The 24879-nt window shown below is 35.3% G+C and overlaps 1 protein-coding gene across 5 annotated transcripts in view; it reads left to right on the forward strand.

The window, feature by feature from the left end:
- WDPCP (WD repeat containing planar cell polarity effector) overlaps positions 1–24879 on the forward strand; it is a 429599-nt gene that overhangs the window by 76380 nt on the left and 328340 nt on the right. For all 5 annotated transcript variants that reach the window (XM_036890364.2, XM_036890366.2, XM_036890367.2 and 2 more), the window contains exons 2-6: positions 1163–1247; positions 7516–7563; positions 8425–8469; positions 10014–10084; positions 10350–10409. In XM_036890364.2, the coding sequence (XP_036746259.2) occupies positions 1187–1247; positions 7516–7563; positions 8425–8469; positions 10014–10084; positions 10350–10409 (285 nt within the window). In that variant the 5' untranslated portion in view covers positions 1163–1186. The remainder of the gene's footprint in view (positions 1–1162; positions 1248–7515; positions 7564–8424; positions 8470–10013; positions 10085–10349; positions 10410–24879) is intronic.

Below are 24879 nucleotides of genomic sequence, written 5' to 3' on the forward strand. Positions count from 1 at the left end.
TGTGTCTCATTAGCTCAACATCCATCTGTTTCTTGATGATTGTAAGTGCATTGAGGTCAGATGGAAAGGTGAGAGAAGGGCCAAAGAAGTCTGTACTATGTCTAAAATGATTTTGGATATCACCCACATGAACATTATGAGAAATATTTTTAGTCACTTCTAATGTTAAAGAAGTTGAGGGGTTTTTCTTCCATCTAAAAGATGTCTTAAAATATTTTTCAAGCTTCTTTTGTTATTCAAAAGTTTATTGGAAAGAGCAATTCTTTTATGATTTCTATAAAGGAAATACTGATAATCTACTGTACATGTTTCTAATATATAGTGAAGTATACATATAATATAGTATTATATATATTTCCAAGCAGATATTTGAAAGTTATATAAATTCCTTTTAAATACTTGTACAATGTTGACCTTTTTTCCTGGTTCAGACTGGTTTTCTCCCAGTCAGTCCAAACTTATGAGGTTCTACTTCATAAAAAACATAATAATATTCATCATTAGTCCCTGGTATTAAAACTGGGAGGAACAGTAGTATGTACATTTTTTGTTACTTTTGTTTTTTGTTTTGATGTAATTAGAGTAGAATATCTGGATCTCTCATGGCATTCAGATTACCAAACTAATCTGAATGCTAATGTAGTTTCACACAGTTTACTTCTAAGTAAATATGTTTCTTGTAATAGTAACTATATACCTTGCAAATTCCACTTTAATTAGCCTGTTTGTATGAGAGATTGTAAATATTTGCTTTGTATATTAAAAATACACGACAAAATGTGTTTATACTTAATAACTACTTAACAGATGTTTCCTTAAAAATGTTTTTAAAATTCTCAAATATGAAATTATTCTAAATATACTTAGAGCCTTAAAAATCAGACATATGTTATTGAAAATTCCAATATATATATATTCTTCTTACCACATTTCTCAATATGCTGACATACTAAATCCAGGAAAAGAAGCTTATTTTTCTTTTTTCCAGAGTTTATTTCTGGATGATAAACCAAGGATACACTATGGTGTGTTTATTTTAATGAACCATATCTCAAATATCAGTAGTAGCAAATGATTCTGTCTATTATTTCTAAGGGATCATGGTTTTATTGGCAATACAAGATAATTAATTGGCATCTCTTTTTAATTATTTTTTAAACAGGACAGAGATTTCTTCTGCCATCAGATGTCTTTCTGCTTGACTGAATTGCACCTGTGGTCTTTGAAGAATACCTTACACGTTGGGGGTAAATGAGCTCTGGATTCATTTCAGTATTTTTCAAATATAAATAGAACATTATTTATACTAAGTACTAGCAAAGATTAGACCCTGGATTCTCCAGCTAGAGTTGCATTATTTTCTTTATAATTAATAAAAAGTTGAAAATAATTTTAAAAAGTGGAAAATAATTCCTTTTAGTTACTCTGATGAACTTAAATTTTTTCAGCATGAGTTAGAATTTCTTTTGTAAAAATTAAATTTATTGGCCTTATATTTGTTTCCTGTAAGATGCATACATGTTCAACTTTTTTCCTGGGATTGTTCATAATAATTGATTTATATTCATAAATATTTATAGGCTAGTTAATGGAAAAGATGTCTATTTGATATTAAAATATTTCAAACATACAGCTAAGATGTAAAATGAATTATATTCACATTCTTTACATTTCACATTTTTGGGGATGGAGGAGAGTAATAAATATGTTTTAACAATATTTATTACTATTATAGGATAAAGTAAAAATCATTAGGAAATACGTTTTAAAAAATCTTTTCTTTGATTATTCAAAGCAACTCTTGTGTTTAGGAGGACAATTTTATTTATATGCCTTTAAGCATCATTGCTAAGAAAATAGTTTACCTTGCACAATACTCTTTGTATGGAATATTCAATTTTAGGTGAATGTCATTATAATTTTATTGTTTACTTTGCTTAAAATGTGTAAAGATAGAATTTCCAGTTAAACAGGGTAGATTTAACACACATTTGCTTCCTCCCCAAATTCTTCTAAAATGAGAATAAATTAATTAAAGTAAGGAAGGTGTAAACCACAAGGACTAAGACAACAGAAGAGGAGACAATTGCAGTTGCACAAATTTTGGAAGGTGGAAGAGAGGGAGGAATTAGCAAAGTTTAAAAATCTGAATATCAAATGTCTACAGAAGAGAATTCCAATGACAGCCAATTTCTGTCTCAAAACTCTGTAAACATACAGCAATTTGAGGAGCCAGAAATGTAGAAGATAAGGATGTGACAACAAAGAGAGTTGAAAATCTGTTCACAAAGTATTGAGGCACTTCTCATACTGTGGAAATATTTAATTAGGGAGGCTCAAAACTTGGGGACACAAGCCTCAGTGGAAGAAGATAAGGGAGACATGCAGAGCTAAAAACAGTCATGAAGTAAAAGCTAACATACTGGGTGAGGGCCTCTTAGTTTTGCTTGGTTTTAAGAATGTCACAACCAATTGTAAACTTTCCAAGAAAGAAGAGCTTGAGGAACTGGGGTGACTGACTCCATGCCCCGAGAGGAGATCTGTCTACATTGACCTTTGCAGGCGTTCTCCAGGAAAACAGTGCAGCCCACCAGTTGGCAAGCCCCGTTCATGTACGTAGAGCTTCTAATCAGCTTTCTACTTCCTCATTTTTAAATATGAGCAACAAGAAACAGAATAGGAAGCTTCAGAAAACACTGGAAAGTTATACCAATCTCTTGGAAATTAAAAATCTGTAGCAAAAAAAAAAAACTTAGAAGAGAGAAAGAAATTCTCTCAGAAAATAGAAAAAAAAAAGTGAACTTATTTTACTGCTGGTGAAAATATAAATTGGTCCAACCACTTTAGGCAATAATTTGGCAAAAGTTGAAGATCTAAGTCACCTAATGACCAGTAATTCCACTGCTAGGTATCTACCCCAGTGAAAGCTCTGACACTTGTGCACCAGGAGACATGTACAAAAATGTTCATAATAGTATTGTTTGTAATGCAGGACACTAGAAACAACTCAAATATCAGTCAGTAAGAGAATGGATAAATACATTTATGCAACAGAGGAAATGAATGAATTTCAGCTGCCTGCAACAGCATAGATGAATGTCAGGAATATAACATTGGGCAAAAATAAAAGTAAAAAAGTATGTTACAGAATACATACTGTTTGATTGCCTTTACAGGAAGTTCAATAACAACAGACAAAATTGAATAATGCATTGTTTCAGGGGACAAATATGTGTGGTAATACTACAAAGAAAATTAGGAATATATACAAAATTTTAATATAGCTCTGAGAAGGGAGGGAATGGAATGGAAATAGGAAAGGGCACACAGGAGCCTTAAAAGGTAATGTTCTTAGATTTGCTGAAGGTTTTTTGTATGTTTTTAATCACACATATATTCATTTGTATTTTTTTCTTTAACATTACATGTAGTTAATTATATTCATTGAATAATTAAAACAATTTTAAAACAAACATGTTACAGCAGTATTTTCAGTATAACACTTTTTTTTTAGTAATAAATATACATATGGAAAAAAACTGAGGAAAGCCAACAAGATACTAGTAGTTTCTGTCTCTGAAGAATGGAAATATGGGACATTTAACTTTTTTGTTCTTTTCTTATTTCCCAAATTTTATACAATGACCATATATTATTTTTATAATCAAGAAAACATAACTGTTGAAATATGCATAAGTATAATAGAAAAAGATTAAATAAATGCTTTGACAAAAGATAAGAATAATAAATAGGAAAGATAAGAATATTAAAGCCTCTATCTAGGAGCTCTATATTCAACTAAGAATAATTCCAGGAAAAGCAGCAAGAGGAGGGGAAGAAATTATCAAAGAAATATTACTAGAAATTCTCCTAGAACTAAGAAAATCAGTTTCCAGATTAAAAAGGGCCTTAAGTACCCAATACAATGGAAAAAAGACCTGCATCAATGCACATTACTGTGTAATTTCAGAGCACCAGGAATAAAGACAAAATCCACAGACTTTATAGCAAAATGGCAAAAAAACACATCACGTACAAAGGGTTGGGATTCAGATTGCCCTTGGTCTTTTTAACACCAGTGGTGGAAACTGTGAGGCAAAGGAACGATGGATCATATGGTCATTCTATTTTTTAATTTTTCGAAGAACATCCATTCTACTTTCCACAGTGCTGCTCCAATTTACTTTCCCATCAACCATGCACAGAGTTTCTCTTTTCTCAGTATCCTCACCAACACTTGTTATTTGTCTTCTTGATAATAGCCATCCTAATTTGAAATAATTGCAGACTTACAGAAAACTTGTCAGCACAGAGAATTATTTTTCTTGAGACATTTCAGAGTAAGTTGTAGACCTGATGCCTCACCACCACCAAATATATCAGGTGTGAACAGTGAGGGTTGGGGTGCAGCCAAAAATCCATATATAACTTGTGACTCCCCTAAAACTAAACTAATAGCCTACTGTTGATCAGAAGTCTTATTGATAAAATATAAACAGCTAATTAACACATAATTTGTATGTTACATATATTATATTCTGTATTCCTATATAATGAAAAAAAAGCTAGAGAAAAAAAAATGTTTTTTCAGATTGTTATAAATCTCCAAAAATTTTTCTAATTTATTTATTGAAAAAAAATCTGCATCTAAGTGGATCTCTGCAGTTCAAACCTGTGTTGTTCAAAGGTCAGCTATATTTCCTACAAGGATGTTGTCCCAGATTACCACTATATAACCATTAAAATCAGGAAATTAACAGTAATAATAGTAGTACCAGTTGTCCCACCACTGTCCTTATTTTAGCAAAGGAATCTTGTTCAGAATCACATGTTGCATTTACTGTTCATGTCTCTTTAGTTTCTTTCATTCTGGAACAAATCTTTCATCCTTTTAATTTTTATTTATTTTTTTAAACTTTTGTGACCTTAACACTTGAAGATTTTACACCAGTTATTTGTAGGATAAATTTGGATATGCTTGACATTTCCTCACAATTGGTTTCATGCATGTTTGGTGGAAATATCCCAGAAGCGATGCTGTGTTCTCAATGCATCCTATTGTGTGGTGTACAATTTCGATTTGTGCCTTTGCTGATGATATTCATGGTTATTTGATTAAGGTGGTATCGATGAAGCTCCTCCCCTGCAAACTTACTTTCTTCTTTGAAATTAATTAATATTATTTTTGTAAGGAGGTATTTGAAATTGTGTATATATCCTGTTCCTCACTAGCTTTAAATATATTTATTATTCATTTTATTTCTATGGACTCAGGTTTCCCATTCAATTTTTTTAATCCATTACTATCATTATTTATTTTGACATTTAAATTGTTTGCAGTGTGGCCAGTGAAACACCTTTCAACCTGGCTACTATGTCTTTGTGACATGTCTCATCAATATTTAAGCATTTCCATTCTTTCTGGCACAGCAGTCTTCCAGGTTCTTATTATGTTGTATGTTGTATGTTGTATGGTATATGGTGTATGTTGAAGTAGGGCTCCCCCAGACCTGGAATCAGCTGCTTCTCAAAGGATCTTCGTTCATTTTAGGAAAGAATGGTATCTAGAAGCCAAGGTGGGCTTTAGGTGTGCTCATTACTTTTGGCGAAGCATTGCTTCCAGGCTTTTTCAGTGGGCAGAGCTTTAGGGAATGTGTGTCTATATGTATCTGTGCATGTATACAGACATATTTGCATCCACATTCATTTCTGTATTTATCTGTGTGTATTGAAAATTATGAGTTTACACTGTTACTTCTACTTCTAGTCTAATACCATAGGTCTTGTTCTATTTCTTCCTCTCTATATTTGTACTTTTCTCAGACAGTGGGAAAGATGCAGCTCCCATATCTTTATTTACTTACCTAATCAGTCACCCTGTATACAATCAGTGTCTTGTCTCTGGCCAGTCCTTCCCTGCTTGGGAGCCCTTCCCACTTTATGTACATTCTGAAACCCCGTATGTGGATGTCCTCCTCATCTTGTTGAGCCTCTAACACTCCACACCAGGCCATTGCCCCATGTGAATGTCCTTGTCACCCTGGTAAGGTTCTGACACACCACCAGACCAACTCTTTGCCAGGACACCTTCCTCATTCAGCGTAGGCTCTGACACCCTGTGTGGGCTAGGTCTCCTTAGGTAGGTACCCTCCTCATCCTGCTTGGGTTTTGGCAGCCCACTCTGGGTCAAATGCAGCAGGTCAGAGTTGTGCACAGAATTCAAGGCTACTTATGATCTTCCTAGTTCTATTCTAAAGATGTACATACTTGGATGCATAGAATGATAGACTATTATAATAGAGGATGTTGCCTGTATAAATAATGCCTATAGTTTTGGACTAAAAAAAAAAACTTAATTGAAATATAAATATGTGTTGAAAATGTAAACATTATGAAGGTATATTTTAAGCTATCAAAAAGTGGACACACCCATAAAATTGTCACTCAGGTTAAGGAATAAAATATTATCAATACCCTAAGAGCCCTACTCGTGACCTTTCCCAGTCACTCTTTATTTGGTATTTTTTAATCTGACTGCTGCATTCTTAAAATTATATGTCCAAATCAGCGGCATGATGAAAAAAATGGAGCTTCAATAAGTATAGAGGGTTGACTATTTTGAAAAGTTATATTTCAACAGTTTATTATAGCTGTAATATATATTTTTTGAAGTTTCATCTTTCAGTTTGAGAAATTTCTGAGCACTCAGTCACTAGGGGGCAGTCTGTACTGCATCCACTTTTTTAGAGACAGTTGTATCCTTTTGTTAGTAACTAGAATTATTTTGCATGGAAGGAAACAAATGTTACTTCAAAGAAAGAAATATTTCACTATTCACAGATAGGAAGAAAATGGACACAATTATTTTGTTCTACTGTGATTACATTGCAAGAACAGATTTCTTGGTTAAATCACTCTCAGCATCTAGAAGCCTAGTTTTGCTTTTGTAGCCCCAGCAGAGCATCTGAATTTGAAAGGGTTTGGAAGGTTTTTTTAATCTAAGCAAGCTTCAGATAATTTATCCATACTTTCCTGTAATCTTCTCTTTCTTTCCTGCATATTTCCCCAAAACACCATACTAGACTGGAGCTAAATCAGAGAAAAGAAAGCTACAGCTCAGAATCCAACATTAGGGCATTTTCTTCCATCCACTAATTTCATTTGGCATTGCTTAGTGGCAGTTCCTTCTGGTAACACCCTGTGAGAAATATTAGAGGAGGTGTGAAAGAGAAAAGTTGGTCTTCCTTGATTTCAGTTATTTACTACTCCTTTCCTCATGCCATTCTAGTTTTTGTATAAATCTTTTCTTAATTAGATTGATAAACTTTCCAGTTCCTGCATGTCCCTAAAATAGATGAACTCGTATTCAGACACTTTTGAATCATTTTATTTCTAGTAACATAGAGAGATTCAGTACTCCTCTCTGCCCTCCTCTCTCCCTAATCATATAGAATAGTTTGGCTTCTTTTCCAGAACTTTTTACTATAATCTAATGTTATTTCTTCCTTTCTATAGATAGAGACATCGGGATCTACCAGTATTATGACAAGAAAGATCCACCAGGTAAAGTATCTATTCTATCAGATAATTTTTTTAAACTAAATATTCCAAGCTATAAAATACAGACCATTAAAAACTGTTTCTATGAGCATTAGATAAATCCTAGAATTAAATAAAAGTCACTTCAGCTCTTAAGCTCTTTAGAAAAATGCTAAGGTTTATATCTATTCTGTATAAAATAAAGCAATAATGAGAAAAAGCTGTAGGAGAACATGAAAATTTTTATTTTACCTCTGGTCAGACTGCTAACTGGACAGTCTTATTCACGTTTATTTATCCGTGTCCCAGTAGAGGGCATTGTTAATGCATGGGTCCCACTGTTGCTGGCCTCCCGATCCTCACCTGATATCTGAAATAGGCATTTCTGAGTGAATGATCAATTTTCTTTATCTGATTAATCCTGTTAATCCCAGAAGTTTCATGATGGGCCAAAAGGTCTTTCTAGCTAGAGTTACTTCCTGTTTTGGTGTATGTTGAAGTGGGGCTTGTGTGGGCATCCTGTGTGCTTAGCTCGGTGGTTAATAGGCTGGCTTCATGGTTCTGATGACAGACTGAAGCAGCTTCTGTTCTGGGCTCGGTTGCAGTTCCCTTCCCTATCTGATGAGATTGCAGGCTCAGGATATTGGCCCACCTGTTGTGCTATGTAAGCCTTTTCACTACAAATTTAGGAAATACCCCTATGAAGTGAAAACATCCAAATGTTGGCATTTTTTTCAATTGCCTTTAAAAAAGTTTAGCATAATTTATTAATCTCAGTAGTGTGTGTGGTAATACCTTATATATGTGCATATAGAAATACAAAGGATGATGATGATAACAATTTCTAATTCTTTTATTCTTTCCCTTTCTCCTCTGCCACATCAGTGACGGAACGAAGTGACTTAGAAGAAAAGCAGAAGCTGGCACAGTGTGAGCTTACTTTATATTTTTTGGCAATTATTATAAAACTGGAATTTTAATATCCTTGAAGATTCAGGTTTAAAAAGTATTTTAATTGTTCTGCACAAATATGAAATCTCATTCTTTACAAATTCCTTATAATTATAAATTCTAATTTAGGTACATAAACATGTATTTGTTAGGCATTCCTAATTTAAACCATTGAAATCTCTATTGAATTTTTGTAAGATACATGCTTATGTAAACATAAACTTTCTTAATGAACCATTATTTATATTATTTAATGTATTTAAAGTAAGTGTATCAGCTTAACATCTGATAATATTATTCATATTATGCCTAAGTTATTAATATGTTTTACTCACTTTAAGCACATAAAACTTGTAATGACTGGTATTAGCATTTTGTTCTCTCTAGTCTTTTCTGTTTTCTCATGTATAAATATGTTACATATAAAATATGGCTACTGTGTAATATAGTTTTAATGACTTAAAATTAAATATAATTTAAGTTTTATCTGGAATGTAGGTGGAACTGAAAATTCTGCGTGTTCTTATTTTAAATGGTCAAGCTGACGTTTAACTTTTAAAAATACTGTATTAGGTGCGACATAGATTTAAAAATTTGCACATATGCTGTACACATAAATTATGTTTCTAGAATGAAATTAACTTGCTGAAATAAGACATATAGCAATTCTGTAAAATTTAAATGTCTTTATGTATCATGTATTATATGTGTACACACACAAAACACACATATACACAACTCTTATTTAGAATTACTAGAACTCAGAGACGAATTAATTTTTATGATGAAATAATTATCATAATGAATTTAACATTTTATTCTTTTAAGCAGAACTATTTTTACTTTGTCTTAGGCTAACACTGAAACTCTACTAAATAATTGTATCTTTTAATTAAATGTATTTAAAACAAAAACTGATCATTATTGAATTGTGGTATAGATTTTAAAGAAGATTATTTTAAATAAAAAATAGCACTATTAGGGTTTAAACTAATTTGTTAAAATATGGATTTTCCTCAATTCTTAGTTTTAGTATGTGATGCTTTGATGCTTAATTTTAAATTCATTTTCTGTGTATGTTTTTTTTTTTCTTTTTTTGTATTTTCTTTCCTCACTAGACTCATTTACTTATAGGAATTTTCAGGTCTAAGAAGGCTAGTTGCAGATTTAGGATTTCTTTTGGACTGAATGTTTAATTTTCTATATGAAAAGTTATTTCTGTGGTAAAGAGTAGGTCATTTACCGTTAGGTACTAGATTCTCAGGCTTAGGAAACTTTCCCAGGGATTCTCTGAGCTTTGTTGGTTGTCATCAGAAAATTATGATCAGGGAGACTGTTTTGTGGTAGAAATTCTGTTCCTATGACACAGCCTTTCAAAAGGCTGTCATTTGATGATGGATATGAAGTCCACTTCCTCTCAATTAAGGAGGTGTTTTATTTTAATCTTCCTGAGGCACACAGCTAAGCAGAATTTCCTTTTAAAATCACATTTAACTAACTGTAGTACATGTTTTATTCACCAGCACGAGATTATCCATGGATACTCAAAAACAGACGCCCAGAAAAACTTCGAGACTCACTCAAGGAGTTGGAGGTATCTTTCCAAAAGTTTCAAAAATGGCAACAAACAAATCTGTTTTAAAACATCTTTCAACAGCTTTAATTTTCATAAGGATCAACTCTCCTGGTGATGATAGCTTTGCTTTTGTCCATCAAGGAGTTCCAAAACAGTTGCATCTTTGTGTGGCATGCTGATTTTTTTTCTTTTCTTCTTTTTTTGCTTGCAAATCTGAAGCACTTTAACTGATAACAACAATGGGTATAGCCAACTGCACTCTCTCTTTTTCTGTTTCCTTCAGGAGCTGATGCAAAACAGTCAGTGTGTGCTGAGCAAATGGAAGAACAAATATGTCTGTCAGGTAAAATGGTTTGACATGCTTTTGCAGTGTTTAACTAATGGAGCTGAAAACTATGCAGTAATTGGTATTCTTGTGTTATGATAGGTAATGGACAAAAACTTTTTGGGAGTGGATATCTCATAGTTTGAATTCTAGTCATTCTAGAACTAACATTAGACAGATTGACACAGGCCACCAGGGTACCTTATTAATCAGTATCGTTGTGCTCACACACTATAAGCACTTATAAAAATCCTTTCAGATGATCATTCTTTGTTTGGATTTGTCTGAATGTTGTATTAGGTATTTACCTCCATAGATTTAATCATATTTTTGAATGGAGATAAAACTTTGGGACAAAAGGTTTTTTGGCATACCACTCTAGGAAACATTTGTGAATACTATGCTTATAGAAATCAACAAGCATATTAAAGTTAGACTTGACATAACAAGATATGTGCTCTTACATTTTGAACCCTCTAAGCTGCTGTTTAATATCATAGCCACTAATCACCTGTGGCTATTGAAATATAAATTTAAACTAATCAAAATTAAGCAAAATGAAAAATTCAGTTCCTCAGTTGTAATACCCACATTTTAAGGGCTCAGTAGCCACATGTTATCATGTGGACAGTATAGATACAGACCAATATAGATGTTATTTCCATAATAGAATATTCTGTTGGACAGCACTATTATGGCCTAGACAATGTGAGCTACATGTTGAGTAGATCTAGATTCAGGACATAACCAGGACAAAATAATTAGTATCCACTAGTCACAAAATAATGGACTGATGCTTCAGCTTTGGTGATAGGCTTAAAAAAATACTGTTTGCCTAGGAAAATTTTACTTGCTTATGATCAAAAGAATTATTAGTCATATTCTACTCATACATGTAATTGAAGTTACATCAGTACTATTAATAATTATAGCCATTTTTATGGACTTGAGTATCCTGTATTAATTGAAATTCTTACTTGTTTATAATGTGATTTATTTTAGAGCTAACTACTCTTGTTTTAAGTTTAAGCCTATGGCTCTGTTTGTAAATTTACAATACCACATTTGTAGTAATTATGAACATTTCTTAATCTACTATTTGAATATAGGCTATCATTTTAATGGTCTCTAGTTTTTTCTCATTTTTTGTTTAAATTAGTTTACCTTTACTCATGAAGGTTACTATTTAGTTACCTCCTCAGCTGGCATAAATTATTACTTTCTAGAGACTGCTTACAAGGCTGAAATAGTATTTTTAGAACCACAGTACTTCTTAAATGCAACTGAGGATACAGTTCAAAAGGTTGGAATTATTTAAAGATTCATTTCTTTTCATAAAAGTTCTAATCAAACTTTAAAACTGGAATACAAAATAGCTCTAGAAATTTTTTAACTTAGTGTAACTAAAATTGTACTTCTCAGTGCCATTACTCACCTTAAAAGCAGGCCCCAAATTATTTGACTGGAGGGCAAGCCTACTACCAATAGTAAGAGGTGTGTCTCATGGCCTCCACCCTTACCATTGCACAGGGTAAGTTGGAACATGTCAAGCATCTTAAAATATGCTGTGGAACATCCCAATAAACAATCCTTTTTAAATAGACTATTGCATTTTAAGTCAATAAGCAAGTTTATGTATGTATGTGTGTGTGCTGGGGGTAAGGGGAGTATGGGGAAGGATAGCCATCACTATTGAATCAATTCAACTGAGAAAAGGAATTTTCATGGTAGAATATATTTAAAATTACTTTTGTAATTTACAGCAACTTGACAGTCCTGTTGTAGGTTGTCAATCCTGTTAGGCTTTGTACCAATGAGTCGCTTTTAACATTTCCAGTGGAACCTATCTTTCTTAAATTTTGTCATATTTTGTGCTTTATTTCTCTGATTAATAAGATATTCCTAAAATAGAACTGATGCTTCCAGTTTATTCTTGAGATGATATAGTTTAATAAGATAACTTGACCTCCGCCCTGCCCACAGGTCCAAGTTAGTCCCTACATCTTTAGGGCCCATGAGAGACCCAATGTTATCTATCCACTTCCTCAGTTTCTAGGTAGGACTGTTAACTAAGTCTTCTAAAACTATGCGTGTATGTGTGTGATTACTAAAGATCTCTAATGTCACAGTAAATTTAGAGATTGGTGCTCAAGCTAAATTTTTATAAGTATCACCTTAACCCTTTGCTAGCTGTAAACTAAGTAAAGCACCTCTACAAGCTCCCTGAAGGTCCCCCTTTTGTGCATCATGCAGTGTATTGGCTCCAAAGATAATATGTACTTAAATCTCTATTAGTAATTTTTTCCATATATTTAGCCCTTAAATGACACCAGTTGACCACAACATAATGTTCTCTAACTTTTAGACAAGGAGTGAAAAAAATTCCTCAGTATCTTGCTACTAATATAGCTGGACTCTCAGTCTTTGACTGTGGTCACTTCTCAACTAATGTTATCTTCCCTCCACACTTCCACCCCCTCCATCCACCCCTGCCCCCTGCAGTGGCAGATTTAGGATTTATGGAATTTATCTTGGTGTCTTCTTTTTAAGGGATTCTTATTTCCTCCAAAGGTCCAATAATTTAGAAATCAGCAAGGCAACTATAACAACATAAAGAATTTCAAGAATCGCAGTTGAGCTTGGATTTTTCTCTCTTTTAAATAATGAGGTTTTATAGGTTATCATCATTACCAAAGCTTAGTTTATATTGTTGGTCCAATGACCTGTAAATTGTATCATTTTAAAAATAATTCCCTCCACTTGTAAATTCTGACCAGTTTATAAATCAAGATTTACCTGTCCATGATAGTCTATGTGAAAATTGTCTTTTGAAGTTGGCTTTTCAGACTATGCCCTTTCCTAGTTTGAAATGCATTAAAACTGTGAGATGTAACTTAGAGGTTTAGTTTTACTAGCCATCAAATATATTTCCCATCTTTTAATGTCTTAAAATCATTTCATCTCATCATGAGAAAGTGTTTAGTAATTTCCTACTTTGAATTTCATTGTATTATTTTTTAAATTAAGGTATCATTGATATGTAATTTTATGAAGGTTTCACATGAGTAGCATTGTGGTTTCAACATTCACCCATATTATCAAGTCCCTCCTCATTGCAATCACTGTCCATCAGCATAGTAAGATGCTACAGAGTCATTAACTTGTCTTCTCTGTGCTATACTGCCTTCCTGTGACCTACCTATATATATATTATTAAGGTATCATTGATATAAAATCTTACGAAGGTTTCACATGAGCAACATTGTGGTTACTACATTCAATGTGGTTACTACATACATATTATCAAGTCTCCCACACACACCATTGCAGTCACCATCCATCAGTGTAGTAAGATGCTATAGAGTCCCTACTTGTCTTCTCTGTGCTATACTGCCTTCCCTGTGAGCCCCCCTACTTTATATGTGCTAATTGTAATGCTCCTTAATCCCCTTCACCCTCCCTCCCCATCCACCCTTCCCAGCCCCTTCCATTTGGTAACCCCTAGACCCTTCTTGAAGTCTGTGAGTATGCTGCTGTTTTGTTCCTTCAGTTTTTGCTTTGTTCTCATACTCCATAATGAGTGAAATCATTTGGTACTTGTTTTTCTTCACTTGACTTACATCACTGAGCATAATACCCTCTAGCTCCATTTATGTTGTTGCAAATGGTAGGATTTGTTTTCTTCTTATAGCTGAATAATATTCCTTTGTGTATATGTACACCTCTTGTTTATCCATTCATCTACTGATGGACACTTAGGTTGCTTCCATGTCTTGGCTATTGTAAATAGTGCTGTGATAAACATAGGGGTGCGTATGTTTTTTTGAATCAGGGACCTTGTTTTCTTTGGGTAAATTCCTAATAGTGGAATTACTTGGTCAAATGATATTTCTATCTTTAGTTTTTTGAGGTATCTTCATATTGCTTTCACAATGGTTGAACTAATTTACATTCCTACCAGCAGTGTAGGAGGGTTCCCCTTTCTCCACGTCCTTGCCAGCATTTATTGTTCCTTGTCTTTTGGATGTTGACCATCCTAACTGGTGTGAGGTGGTATCTCATTGTGGTTTTAATTTGGGTTTCCCTGATAATTAGCGATGTGGAGCATCTTTTCATGTGTCTTTTGGCTACCTGAATTTCTTCTTTGGAGAAGTGTCTCTTCAGATCCTCCACCCATACCTGCTTTGAATTTCTTAAACCATTTTTCAACCATTATACAATAGTTTTATAACACTGCTTATTTTACAAAGGGAGTAATAGTTTCAGCATTAAGACACTATTAAATTGTGCACCAGCCTGGTGGAATTTTAAAATTTCTTCAATTATTGTGCTAATCTGTTTGCAGGTTATTGTAAAACTAGTTCAAAACCATATATCATTGAGATTGATATAATTTCACATGTTTATTTTTTATTAGATTATTTGAAGCTTATATATACTTTCAACTATAAAAGTATATGGTATAGTTAGTGGTATTTTGATTTTTTTCTATAACAATTCCACATACACATGTACAATATTAAAACTTCAGGAAAAGAGTTTCCTTTTTTAATTTTTGTAATGAATTAATTGACAGGTTATGTAAAAATATAAATTCCTTTCCAAGCCTATCACAGATAAATTGTATCTTATGGAGCTCATTTTATCACAATTTCCTCAGTTGTAGAATGGATAGCATCACTATCTGATCTTTCATCAAATTATGTGAAGTCAATTTGATTTCCTCATAAAATAATAATTGACAAACCATGGTTTTAAGTTACAACTATTAGTTATAGCATGTTATTTATACAAAGCCCATCACACAGCATTGGATTTCCACCATTGTGGGAGGCACTAGGAAGTGTAAGGTGTGGAGCCAAGTCCCAACATAACTTAGTTAAGAAAAATAGACACATGAAATTACTAGGACACTAATAAGTGCTAAGTATGACACTGAATAAAAAGATAGTAAGACTTCAGAAAAAGCATAGAGATTAGCCTGGCAGTGGCATGTAGGGTAAAACATGAACCAGATATAGTTTGTATAAAGGACAAATAAGATGGGATAATTATTTTCTAGAAACATCAAACCAGAGCATTTCTGTTCTTGAAGTTGCTAAACACAGTACTGAGTAAAAGGGAGGTTGTTAGACTGAATATAAGGGGATTAATTGAACATGTGCACTTGGAAAAGTGATCTATTCCCCAGCTCTTTACCCCTTCAACAGCTAGGCTTATGTTTCTTTGTAACTTAGAGGACAGTTCTCTGAAAATATATATTATTCCTCCCAGAGAAAAGCCTATATATATTTGGTAGTTGCCTTTGAAAAGGTAGATGTGCCAACCAATCTCCTTACAGTGAAGCCCAAATGAACAAGCCTGGTGATGCCTATCAAGCTTCCATTCAATTTTTAATAGACTTACTTTTAAATATAACCAGAGAGTCAGAGATCACAATACATTCAAGGAAGTTTTCCATCTGTAAACTTGAAATCTGTGAGTATGAGGCTAAACAAAGGGAAAATAAAAAGAATCAAGAACAATGCAATAAATGGAACTAAATTCAGGGAGTTAAAATTAATCCCCACAGAGAAATAGAGAAATAAGAGGAGCTGTTACATCCTTGAAATAAGAATAAGATGCTATTTTTTAAAGAAAGGAATACTCAGGAAAAAGGAAAGGACCTCATAGTATTTAAAAATTTGATACCATAAATAGAAAAATTAATAGAAGAATTGAAAGGTAAAGTTGCCCTATGATGCAGGGCAGAAGGACAAAAGGACATAGTGATGAACAATAGGTGACAGAAGATAAGATAATTATGGTATCAGGCCAGAAGGAGCAATAACTACTGATAGCAGGGAAGAAACAAAAAAATAATAGAAGAAAAGTTCCCAGAACTGGAAGATGCTCATTCAGTCGAAAGGACCTAATGATTGAAAAAAGACTAATACCAAGGCAAATTTATGAATTTTAGAAAACCAAAGATAAAGAGAAGATCCAAAAAGCTTTCAGAGTAAAAAGAAAAATAGTAATATACATACAAAGGAATAGAAATCAGATTTACATCAGACTTCTCAACAGAAGGACAAGGGGTAGAAGAGTGGAATGATGTCTTCAGAATTCTGAAGGGAAGTGATTTTTAGCCTAGAATTTTAATTGTCATTTAAGCAAAAGATTTTTTTCAGACTTGTTAGCTCTTGAATAAAATTACCTGTCATGTACTTTTCTCAGGAAGTTATTGGAAGATGCTCTGCCCTAAAGCAATAGGGTAAACCAATAAACAAGATTCTTAGGATCCAGGAAACAGGGCATTTTACACACAAAAAAAGAAGTGAAATCTTAGAATGAGAATTATGCCTTAGGCCTAGGGAACAACTAGTCCAAATTGGGCAGGAGACAGAAGATTCTGCTAGTGATGTTGGAGGGAGGAAAGGAAAGGAACTAATAGATTTGATCTCTGGTCTTACATGAGATAATTAATAATAAAAACACAAAGAGCATTAAAGATGGTGGCGTGAGAGGAGAGACAGAGGCTTCCTCCTAAAACTGGATACAATTAGAAAATATAGTTGGTGCAACTAATCCTGAGAGAGCAACAGGAAAGAGGACAGCGTCACACTGCACACACTTGGAGAAAAGAGCAGACCTCACTGAACAGGGTAACATACCAGAGCTGTGGCTCCGTGGGACCCGAGCCCTTCCCCCACCCCAGCTTACTGGCAGGAGGAAGAGAAACGGAGCAGGGAGGGAGTGGAAAGCTTGGGACTGCTGAACACCTAGCTCCGGAGATTTGCTCTGGGAGCACAAACCTACATTTCATGATGCTTTAATGAGACTCGCATGACTACCGGGTTGGAAAGTTAATATAGGCAGAGTTCCTGGGAAGACTGGGATTCTGGCTGCTTGTGGAAAGCAGGGATCCATATCTGGCTGCTCTGGGACAAAAACTTTTACCTGTGTGACCGGCCCACTGGCTCAGGCAGTGAAGACAGGCACAGCAGCTGGGAGGCGGGGAACAGTTCTTTCCTACCCCCAGGCACCAGTACTGCTCCCCTGAGACCCCCGACATTGCTTCAGAGGCTGAGTAGCTCCAGAAGAGAGCTACTGGACACTAGAGGGCACCATATACAAACATGAAACGCCAAAGGAACCTTGTCCAGAGTAAAATTATTAATACAACTCCCGAGAAAGATTTAAATGATATGGACCTTGTGACTCTTCCTGAAAGGGAGTTCAAAATGAAAATCATCAACATTCTAATGGAGGTACGGAAAGACATCCAAGAACTCAGGAATGAATTCAGGTCAGAGATCCAGTCATTGAAGAGTACGATGGAGGATATTAAAAGCAGGTTGGATACGGTGGAGGAGAAAATAAATGAAATAGAAACTAGAGAAGAGGAATACAAAGAAGCTGAGGCACAGAGAGAAAAAAGGATCTCAAAGAATGAAAGAATATTGAGAGAACTGTGTGACCAATCCAAGCAGAACAATATTCGCATTATAGGGATACCAGAAGAAGAAGAGAGACAGAAAGGAATAGAAAGTGTCTTTGAGGAGGTAGTTGCTGAAAACTTCCCCAATCTGGGGAAGGGGATAGTCTCTCAGGCCATGGAGATCCACAGATCTCCCAACACAAGGGACCCAAGGAAGACAACACCAAGACACATAGTAATTAAAATGGGAAAGATCAAGGATAAGGACAGACTGTTAAAAGCAGCCAGAAACAGAAATAAGATCATATACAAAGGAAAGCTCATCAGGCTAACATCAGACTTCTCAACAGAAACCTTACAAGCCAGAGGGAGTGGCATGAAATATTTAATGCCATGAAGCAGATGGACCTGGAACCAAGATTACTTTATCCAGCAAGATTATCATTTAAATTTGAAGGAGGGATTAAATAATTTCCAGATAAGCAAAAGCTGAGAGAATTTACCTCCCACAAACCATCTCTGCAGTCTATTTTGGAGGGACTGCTATAGATGGATGTGTTCCTAAGGCTGAATAGCTGTCACCAGAGGTAATAAAACCACAGTGAAGAAAGTAGAACAGCTAATTACAAAGGAAATGCAAAATTAAACTAACTGTCCTTAAAGTCAACCAAGGGATAGACAAAAAGTATAGAATTTGATACCTAATATATAAAGAATGAAGGAGGAAGAAAAAGGAGGAGAAATAGAAAAGAACCTTTAGATTGTGTTTGTAACAGCATATTAAGTGAGTTAAGTTAGACTCTTAGATAGTAAGGAAATTAACCTGGAACCTTTGGTAATCACGAATCTAAAGCCTGAAATGGCAATAAGCACATACCTATCGATAATCACCCTAAATGTAAATGGACTGAATGCACCAATCAAAAGACATAGAGTCACTGAATGGATAAAAAAATAAGACCCATCTATATGCTGCATACAAGAGACTCACCTCAAACCCAAAGACATGCACAGACTAAAAGTCAAGGGATGGAAAAAGATATTTCATGCAAACAATAGGGAGAAAAAAGAAGGTGTTGCAGTACAGTATCAGACAAAGTAAACTTCAAAACAAAGAAAGTAACAAGAGATAAAGAAGGACATTACATAATGATAAAGGGGTCAGTCCAACAAGAGGATATAACCATTATAAATATATATGTACCCAACACAGGAGCACCAGCATATGTGAAACAAATACTAAAAGAACTAAAGGAGGAAATAGAATGCAATGCATTCATTTTAGGAGACTCCAACACACCATTCACTCCAAAGGACAGATCCACCAGACAGAAAATAAGTAAAGACACAGAGGCACAGAACAACACACTAGAACAGATGGACCTAATAGACATCTATAGAACTCTACACCCAAAAGCAACAGGATACACATTCTTCTCAAGTGCACATGGAACATTCTCCAGAATAGACCACATACTAGGCCACAAAAAGAGCCTCAGTAAATTCCAAAAGATTGAAAGCCTACCAACCAACTTTTCAGACCACAAAGGTATAAAACTAGAAATAAATTGTACAAAGAAAGCAAAAAGGCTCACAAACACATGGAGGCTTAACAACATGCTCCTAAATAATCAATGGATCAATGACCAAATTAAAATGGAGATCCAGCAATATATGGAAATAAATGACAACAACAACACAAAGTCCCAACTTCTGTGGGATGCAGCGAAAGCAGTCTTAAGAGGAAAGTGTATAGCAATCCAGGCATATTTAAAGAAGGAAGAACAAACCCAAATGAATAGTCTAACATCACAATTATCAAAATTGGAAAAAGAAGAACAAATGAGGCCTAAAGTCAGCAGAAGGAGGGACATAATAAAGATTGGAGAAGAAATAAATAAAATTGAGAAGAATAAAACAATACAAGAAATCAATGAAACCAAGAACTTGTTCTTTGAGAAAATAAACAAAATAGATAAGCCCCTAGCCAGTCTTATTAAGAGAAAAAGAGAATCAACACACATCAACAGAATCAAAAATGAGAAAGGAAACATCACGACGGACCCAACAGAAATACAAAGAATTATTAGAGACTACTATGAAAACCTATATGCTAAGAAGCTGGAAAACCTAGAAGAAATGGACAACTTCCTAGAAAAATACAACCATCCAAGACTGACCAAGGAAGAAACACAAAATCTAAACAAACCAATTACCAGCAAAGAAATTGAAGCGGTAATCAAAAAACTACCCAAGGAAAATAACCCCAGGCCAGATGAATTTACCTCAGAATTTTATCAGACATACAGAGAAGATATAATACCCATTCTCCCTAAAGTTGTCCAAAAAATAGAAGAGAAGGGAATACTCCCAAACTCATTCTATGAAGCCAACATCACCCTAATACCAAAACCAGGCATGGACCCCACCAAAAAAGAAAACTACAGACCAATACCCTGATGAACAGAGATGAGAAAATACTCAATAAAATATTAGCAAACCGAATTCAAAAATACATCAAAAGGATCATACACCAGGACCAAATGGGATTCATCCCAGGGATGCAAGGATGGTACAACATCTGAAAATCCATCAACATCATCCACCACATCAACAAAAAGAAGGACAAAAACCACATGATCATCTCCATAGATGCTGAAAAAGCATTCGACAAAATTCAACATCCATTCATGATAAAAACTCTCAACAAAATGGGTATAGAGGGCAGGTACCTCAACATAATAAAGGCCATATATGATAAACCCACAGCCAACATCATACTGAACAGTGAAAAGCTGAAAACTTTTCCTCTGAGATCGGGAACAAGACAGGGATGCCCACTCTCCCCACTGTTATTCAATATAGTACTGGAGGTCCTAGCCACAGCAATTAGACAAAACAAAGAAATACAAGAAATCCAAATTGATAAAGAAGTTAAACTGTCACTATTTGCAGATGACATGATATTGTACATAAAAAACCCTAAAGACTCCACTCCAAAACTACTAGAACTGATATTGGAATACAGCAAAGTTGCAGGATACAAAATTAACACACAGAAATCTGTGGCTTTCCTATACACTAACAGTGACCTACTAGAAAGAGAAATCAGGAAAACAATTCCACTCACAATTGTATCAAAAAGAATAAAATACTTAGGAATAAACCTTACAAAGGAAGTGAAAGACCTATACCCTGAAACCTATAAGACACTCTTAAGAGAAATTAAAGAAGATGACTAACAAATGGAAACTCATCCCATGCTCTTGGCTAGGAAGAATTAATATTGTCAAAATGGCCATCCTGCCCAAAGCAATATACAGATTTGGTGCAATCCCTATCAAATTACCAACAACACTCTTCAACGAACTAGAACAAATAGTTCAAATATTCATATGGAAACACCAAAGACCCCGAATAGCCAAAGCAATCCTGAGAAGGAAGAATAAAGTGGGGGGGATCTTGCTCCCCAACTTCAAGGTCTACTACAAAGCCACAGTAATCAAGACAGTTTGGTACTGGGACAAGAACAGAGCCACAGACCAGTGGAACAGAATACAGACCCCAGATATTAACCCAAACATATATGGTCAATTAATATATGATAAAGGAGCCATGAACATACAATGGGGAAATGACAGTCTCTTCAACAGATGGTGCTGGCAAAACTGGACAGCTACATGTAAGAGAATGAAACTGGATCACTGTCTAACCCAATACACAAAAGTAAATTTGAAATGGATCAAAGACCTGAATGTAAGTCAGGAAAGCATAAAACTCTTAGAAAAAAACATAGGCAAAAATTTCTTGGACATAAACATGAGCGAGTTCTTCATGAACATATCTCCCTGGGCAAGGGAATCAAAAGCAAAAATAAACAAGTGGGAGTATATCAAGCCGAAAAGCTTCTGTACAGCAAAGGACACCATCAGTAGAACAAAAAGGTACCCTACAGTATGGGAGAATATATTCATAAATGACAGATCTGATAAAGGCTTGACATCCAAAGTATATAAAGAACTCATGCACCTCAACAAACAAAAAGCAAATAATCCAATTAAAAAATGGGCAGAGGAGCTGAACAGACAGTTCTCCAAAGAAGAAATTAAGATGGCCAACAGACATGAAAAGATGCTCTACATCGCTTGTCATCAGAGAAATGCAAATTAAAACCACAATGAGGTATCACCTTACACCAGTAAGGATCGCCACCATCCCAAAGACAAACAACAACAAATGTTGGCGAGGTTGCGGAGAAAGGGGAACCCTCCTACACTGCTGGTGGGAATGCAAGTTAGTTCCACAACTGTGTAAAGCAGTATGGAGGTTCCTCAAAAAGCTCAAAATAAAAATACCATTTGACCCAGGAATTCCACTTCTAGGAATTTACCCTAAGAATGCAGCAGCCCAGTTTGGAAAAGACAGATGCACCCCTATATTTATCGCAGCACTATTTACAATAGCCAAGAAATGAAGCAACCTAAGTGTCCATCAATAGATGAATGGATAAAGAAGATGTGGTACATATACACAATGGAATATTACTCAGCCCTAAGAAGAAAACAAATCTTACCATTTGCAACAACATGGACGGAGCTAGATGGTATTATGCTCAGTGAAATAAGCCAGGCGGAGAAAGACAAGTACCAAATGATTTCACTCATATGTGGAGTATGAGAACAAAGAAAAACTGAAGGAACCAAATAGCAGCAGAATCACGGAACCCAAGAATGGACTATCGCTTACCAAAGGGAAAGGGACTGGGCAGGAGGGGCGGGCAGGGAGGGATAAGGGCAGAGAAAAAGAAAGGGGGCCTTACGATTAGCATGTATAATGTTGGGGGGGGATAGGGAGGGATGTGCAACACAGAGAAGACAAGTAGTGATCCTACAGCATCTTACTGTGCTGATGGACAGTGACTCTAATGGGGTTTGTTGGGGGGGACTTGGTGAAGGGGGGAGTCTAGTAACCATAATGTTCTTCATGTAATTGTAGATTAATGGTAATAAAATGAATTTAAAAAGTTATAAAAAAAGCTAATAATAATGAGATAAACCATATAAGATAATTACATTTTTATTCATAATAGAAGTCAATATTTAATAATTAAATTAAGAAATAGCATATGTGGAAGACATTGCTAGTTGCTCACCCAATATCCATTTTTCTTTATACATAGACCCTGATATTTAGAGTGGAAATATGAGCGGTTTCAAGTACTCAACTTCTCTGTTCTCCTTGAAGTTGAAAATGACCATATGAAACAATTCTGTCCAAAGTAAGCGGAGGTTACTGGTAGGACACACAAGAAAGCTTAAAGGAGCCAGATTCAACTGGGTGTGTCTTTTCAGTTTTTGCTTATTGCCTTCTTCCAGTCTGTATCTGAGATATGCCTGAGGGGGCGGGGGCCCACTCTTGACCATTCTTTTCACTCAAGGCATGCATATATATATATATATATATATATATATATATATATATACACACACACACACACAAAACTTAAGAGTATGTAAGAAAGTGAAAACTGTTAGAGAAAAATAAAGCAAGAAAGGAAGTATGTGGGGGGGATGGGGGGCCAGGGGGGCCTGATATTTGGTGACCAGGAAAGACCTTACTGAAATGTCATGTGATTAAGACAGGAAGGCGCAAGCCATGGAAGACAGGAGAAGAGGGCTCCAGGTAGAGGGAACAGCAGGTACAAAGGCCTTGAGATGGGAGTATATTGGCATGTTTAAAGAACAGCAAAAAGTCACTGCGACTAGAATGGAATGAGCAAGGAGAGGAACAGTAGGAATTGAGATCAGAGAGGAAATGAGATGCTAGTTATACAGGGCTTTCTAGGCCTTTCAAAGGACTTGGCTTTTACTCTGAGAGGTGGAAAACCCTGAAAGAGTTTTGAGCAGAGGGGAAACTTGATCTGATTTACTTTTTAATTGGATCACTGTGGCTATTGTGATGGGGACAATCAAAGGGAGTGAATATCCAATCAGGGAGATCAGTTAGAAGGCTGTTGTCCGTAGTCCAGGAGAGACATAGTTAATGGCTTTGACTAGAAGGTAGAGGTTAAGTAGAGAGAAATGGCCAGATCCTGGGTATATTTTGAGTTTTGAGCCATCAGAGTTTGCTGATGGTTCATATGTGGGTTATCGAAGAAATGCGGAGCAACTAGAAGAAGGGAGTTGCCATTTTCAGAGATGGGGAAGGTTGAGAAGAGACATTTTTGAGAGAAATATCAGGAGCTTAGTTTTGAGCATCAGTGTTTGAAATGCGCATTAGATATTCAAGTGGAGAAGTCAAATAGTTGACTATAGTAGTCTGCAGTTTAGAGAAAGATCTTGGCTGGAGAGAGAAATTTGGGAGGCAGCCACACTGATAGTATTAAAGCCAAGGGATTGGTGAAGATCACCACAGGAGTGAGTGTAGACAGAGCTAGAGGAGGCTGAAGGGCTGAACCCTGGGGTCTTCCAGCATTTGGGGTTGGAGAGTTAGAAAGGGAGAAATGGAGAAAGGAAACTACGAAGGAATAGCCAAAGAGGTAGAACATACTGAAGGAAGTGTGGTATCCTGGAAACTAGGTTTAAAGGAGAAAATCAAGTGTTATTCTTATGTAGGATACCAAAAACAGGATTCCTGAGATTGACCATTGGGTGGAGTAGCATGGAAGTCATAGGGGCCTGACGAAGAGCAGTTTCAGCAGATGGTCTAAGCAGAAGCCTGCTTGAATGTAGTGAAGAGAAAATGCAAGGAGGGAATTAGGGGTTTGCAACATACGAAAGGATTGTGTTATAAAGGAAAATGGAGACAAAGGGTAAGAGCTTGAGGGAGAGATGGGGTTAAAAGTGATTTTCATTTCTTTTTTAGATGGAAGAGAATAAAATCTATGTCTGCTGGTAAGTTAGTGGGAGTGATCTAATAGGAAAAAATTGATGCAGGGAAACAGGAGAATTAATTGCTGGATTAATATTGATAAAAAGTCACTTAGTAAAGGGGGGGGGATGGAAAGCAGGCACCTTGTACCTGGTGATATCCTGGAACTGTCTTATCAGCCATGGACTGTCTAACTTT

Source organism: Manis pentadactyla, chromosome 2, assembly GCF_030020395.1.
Source record: "Manis pentadactyla isolate mManPen7 chromosome 2, mManPen7.hap1, whole genome shotgun sequence".
NCBI classification, from domain to species: domain Eukaryota; kingdom Metazoa; phylum Chordata; class Mammalia; order Pholidota; family Manidae; genus Manis; species Manis pentadactyla.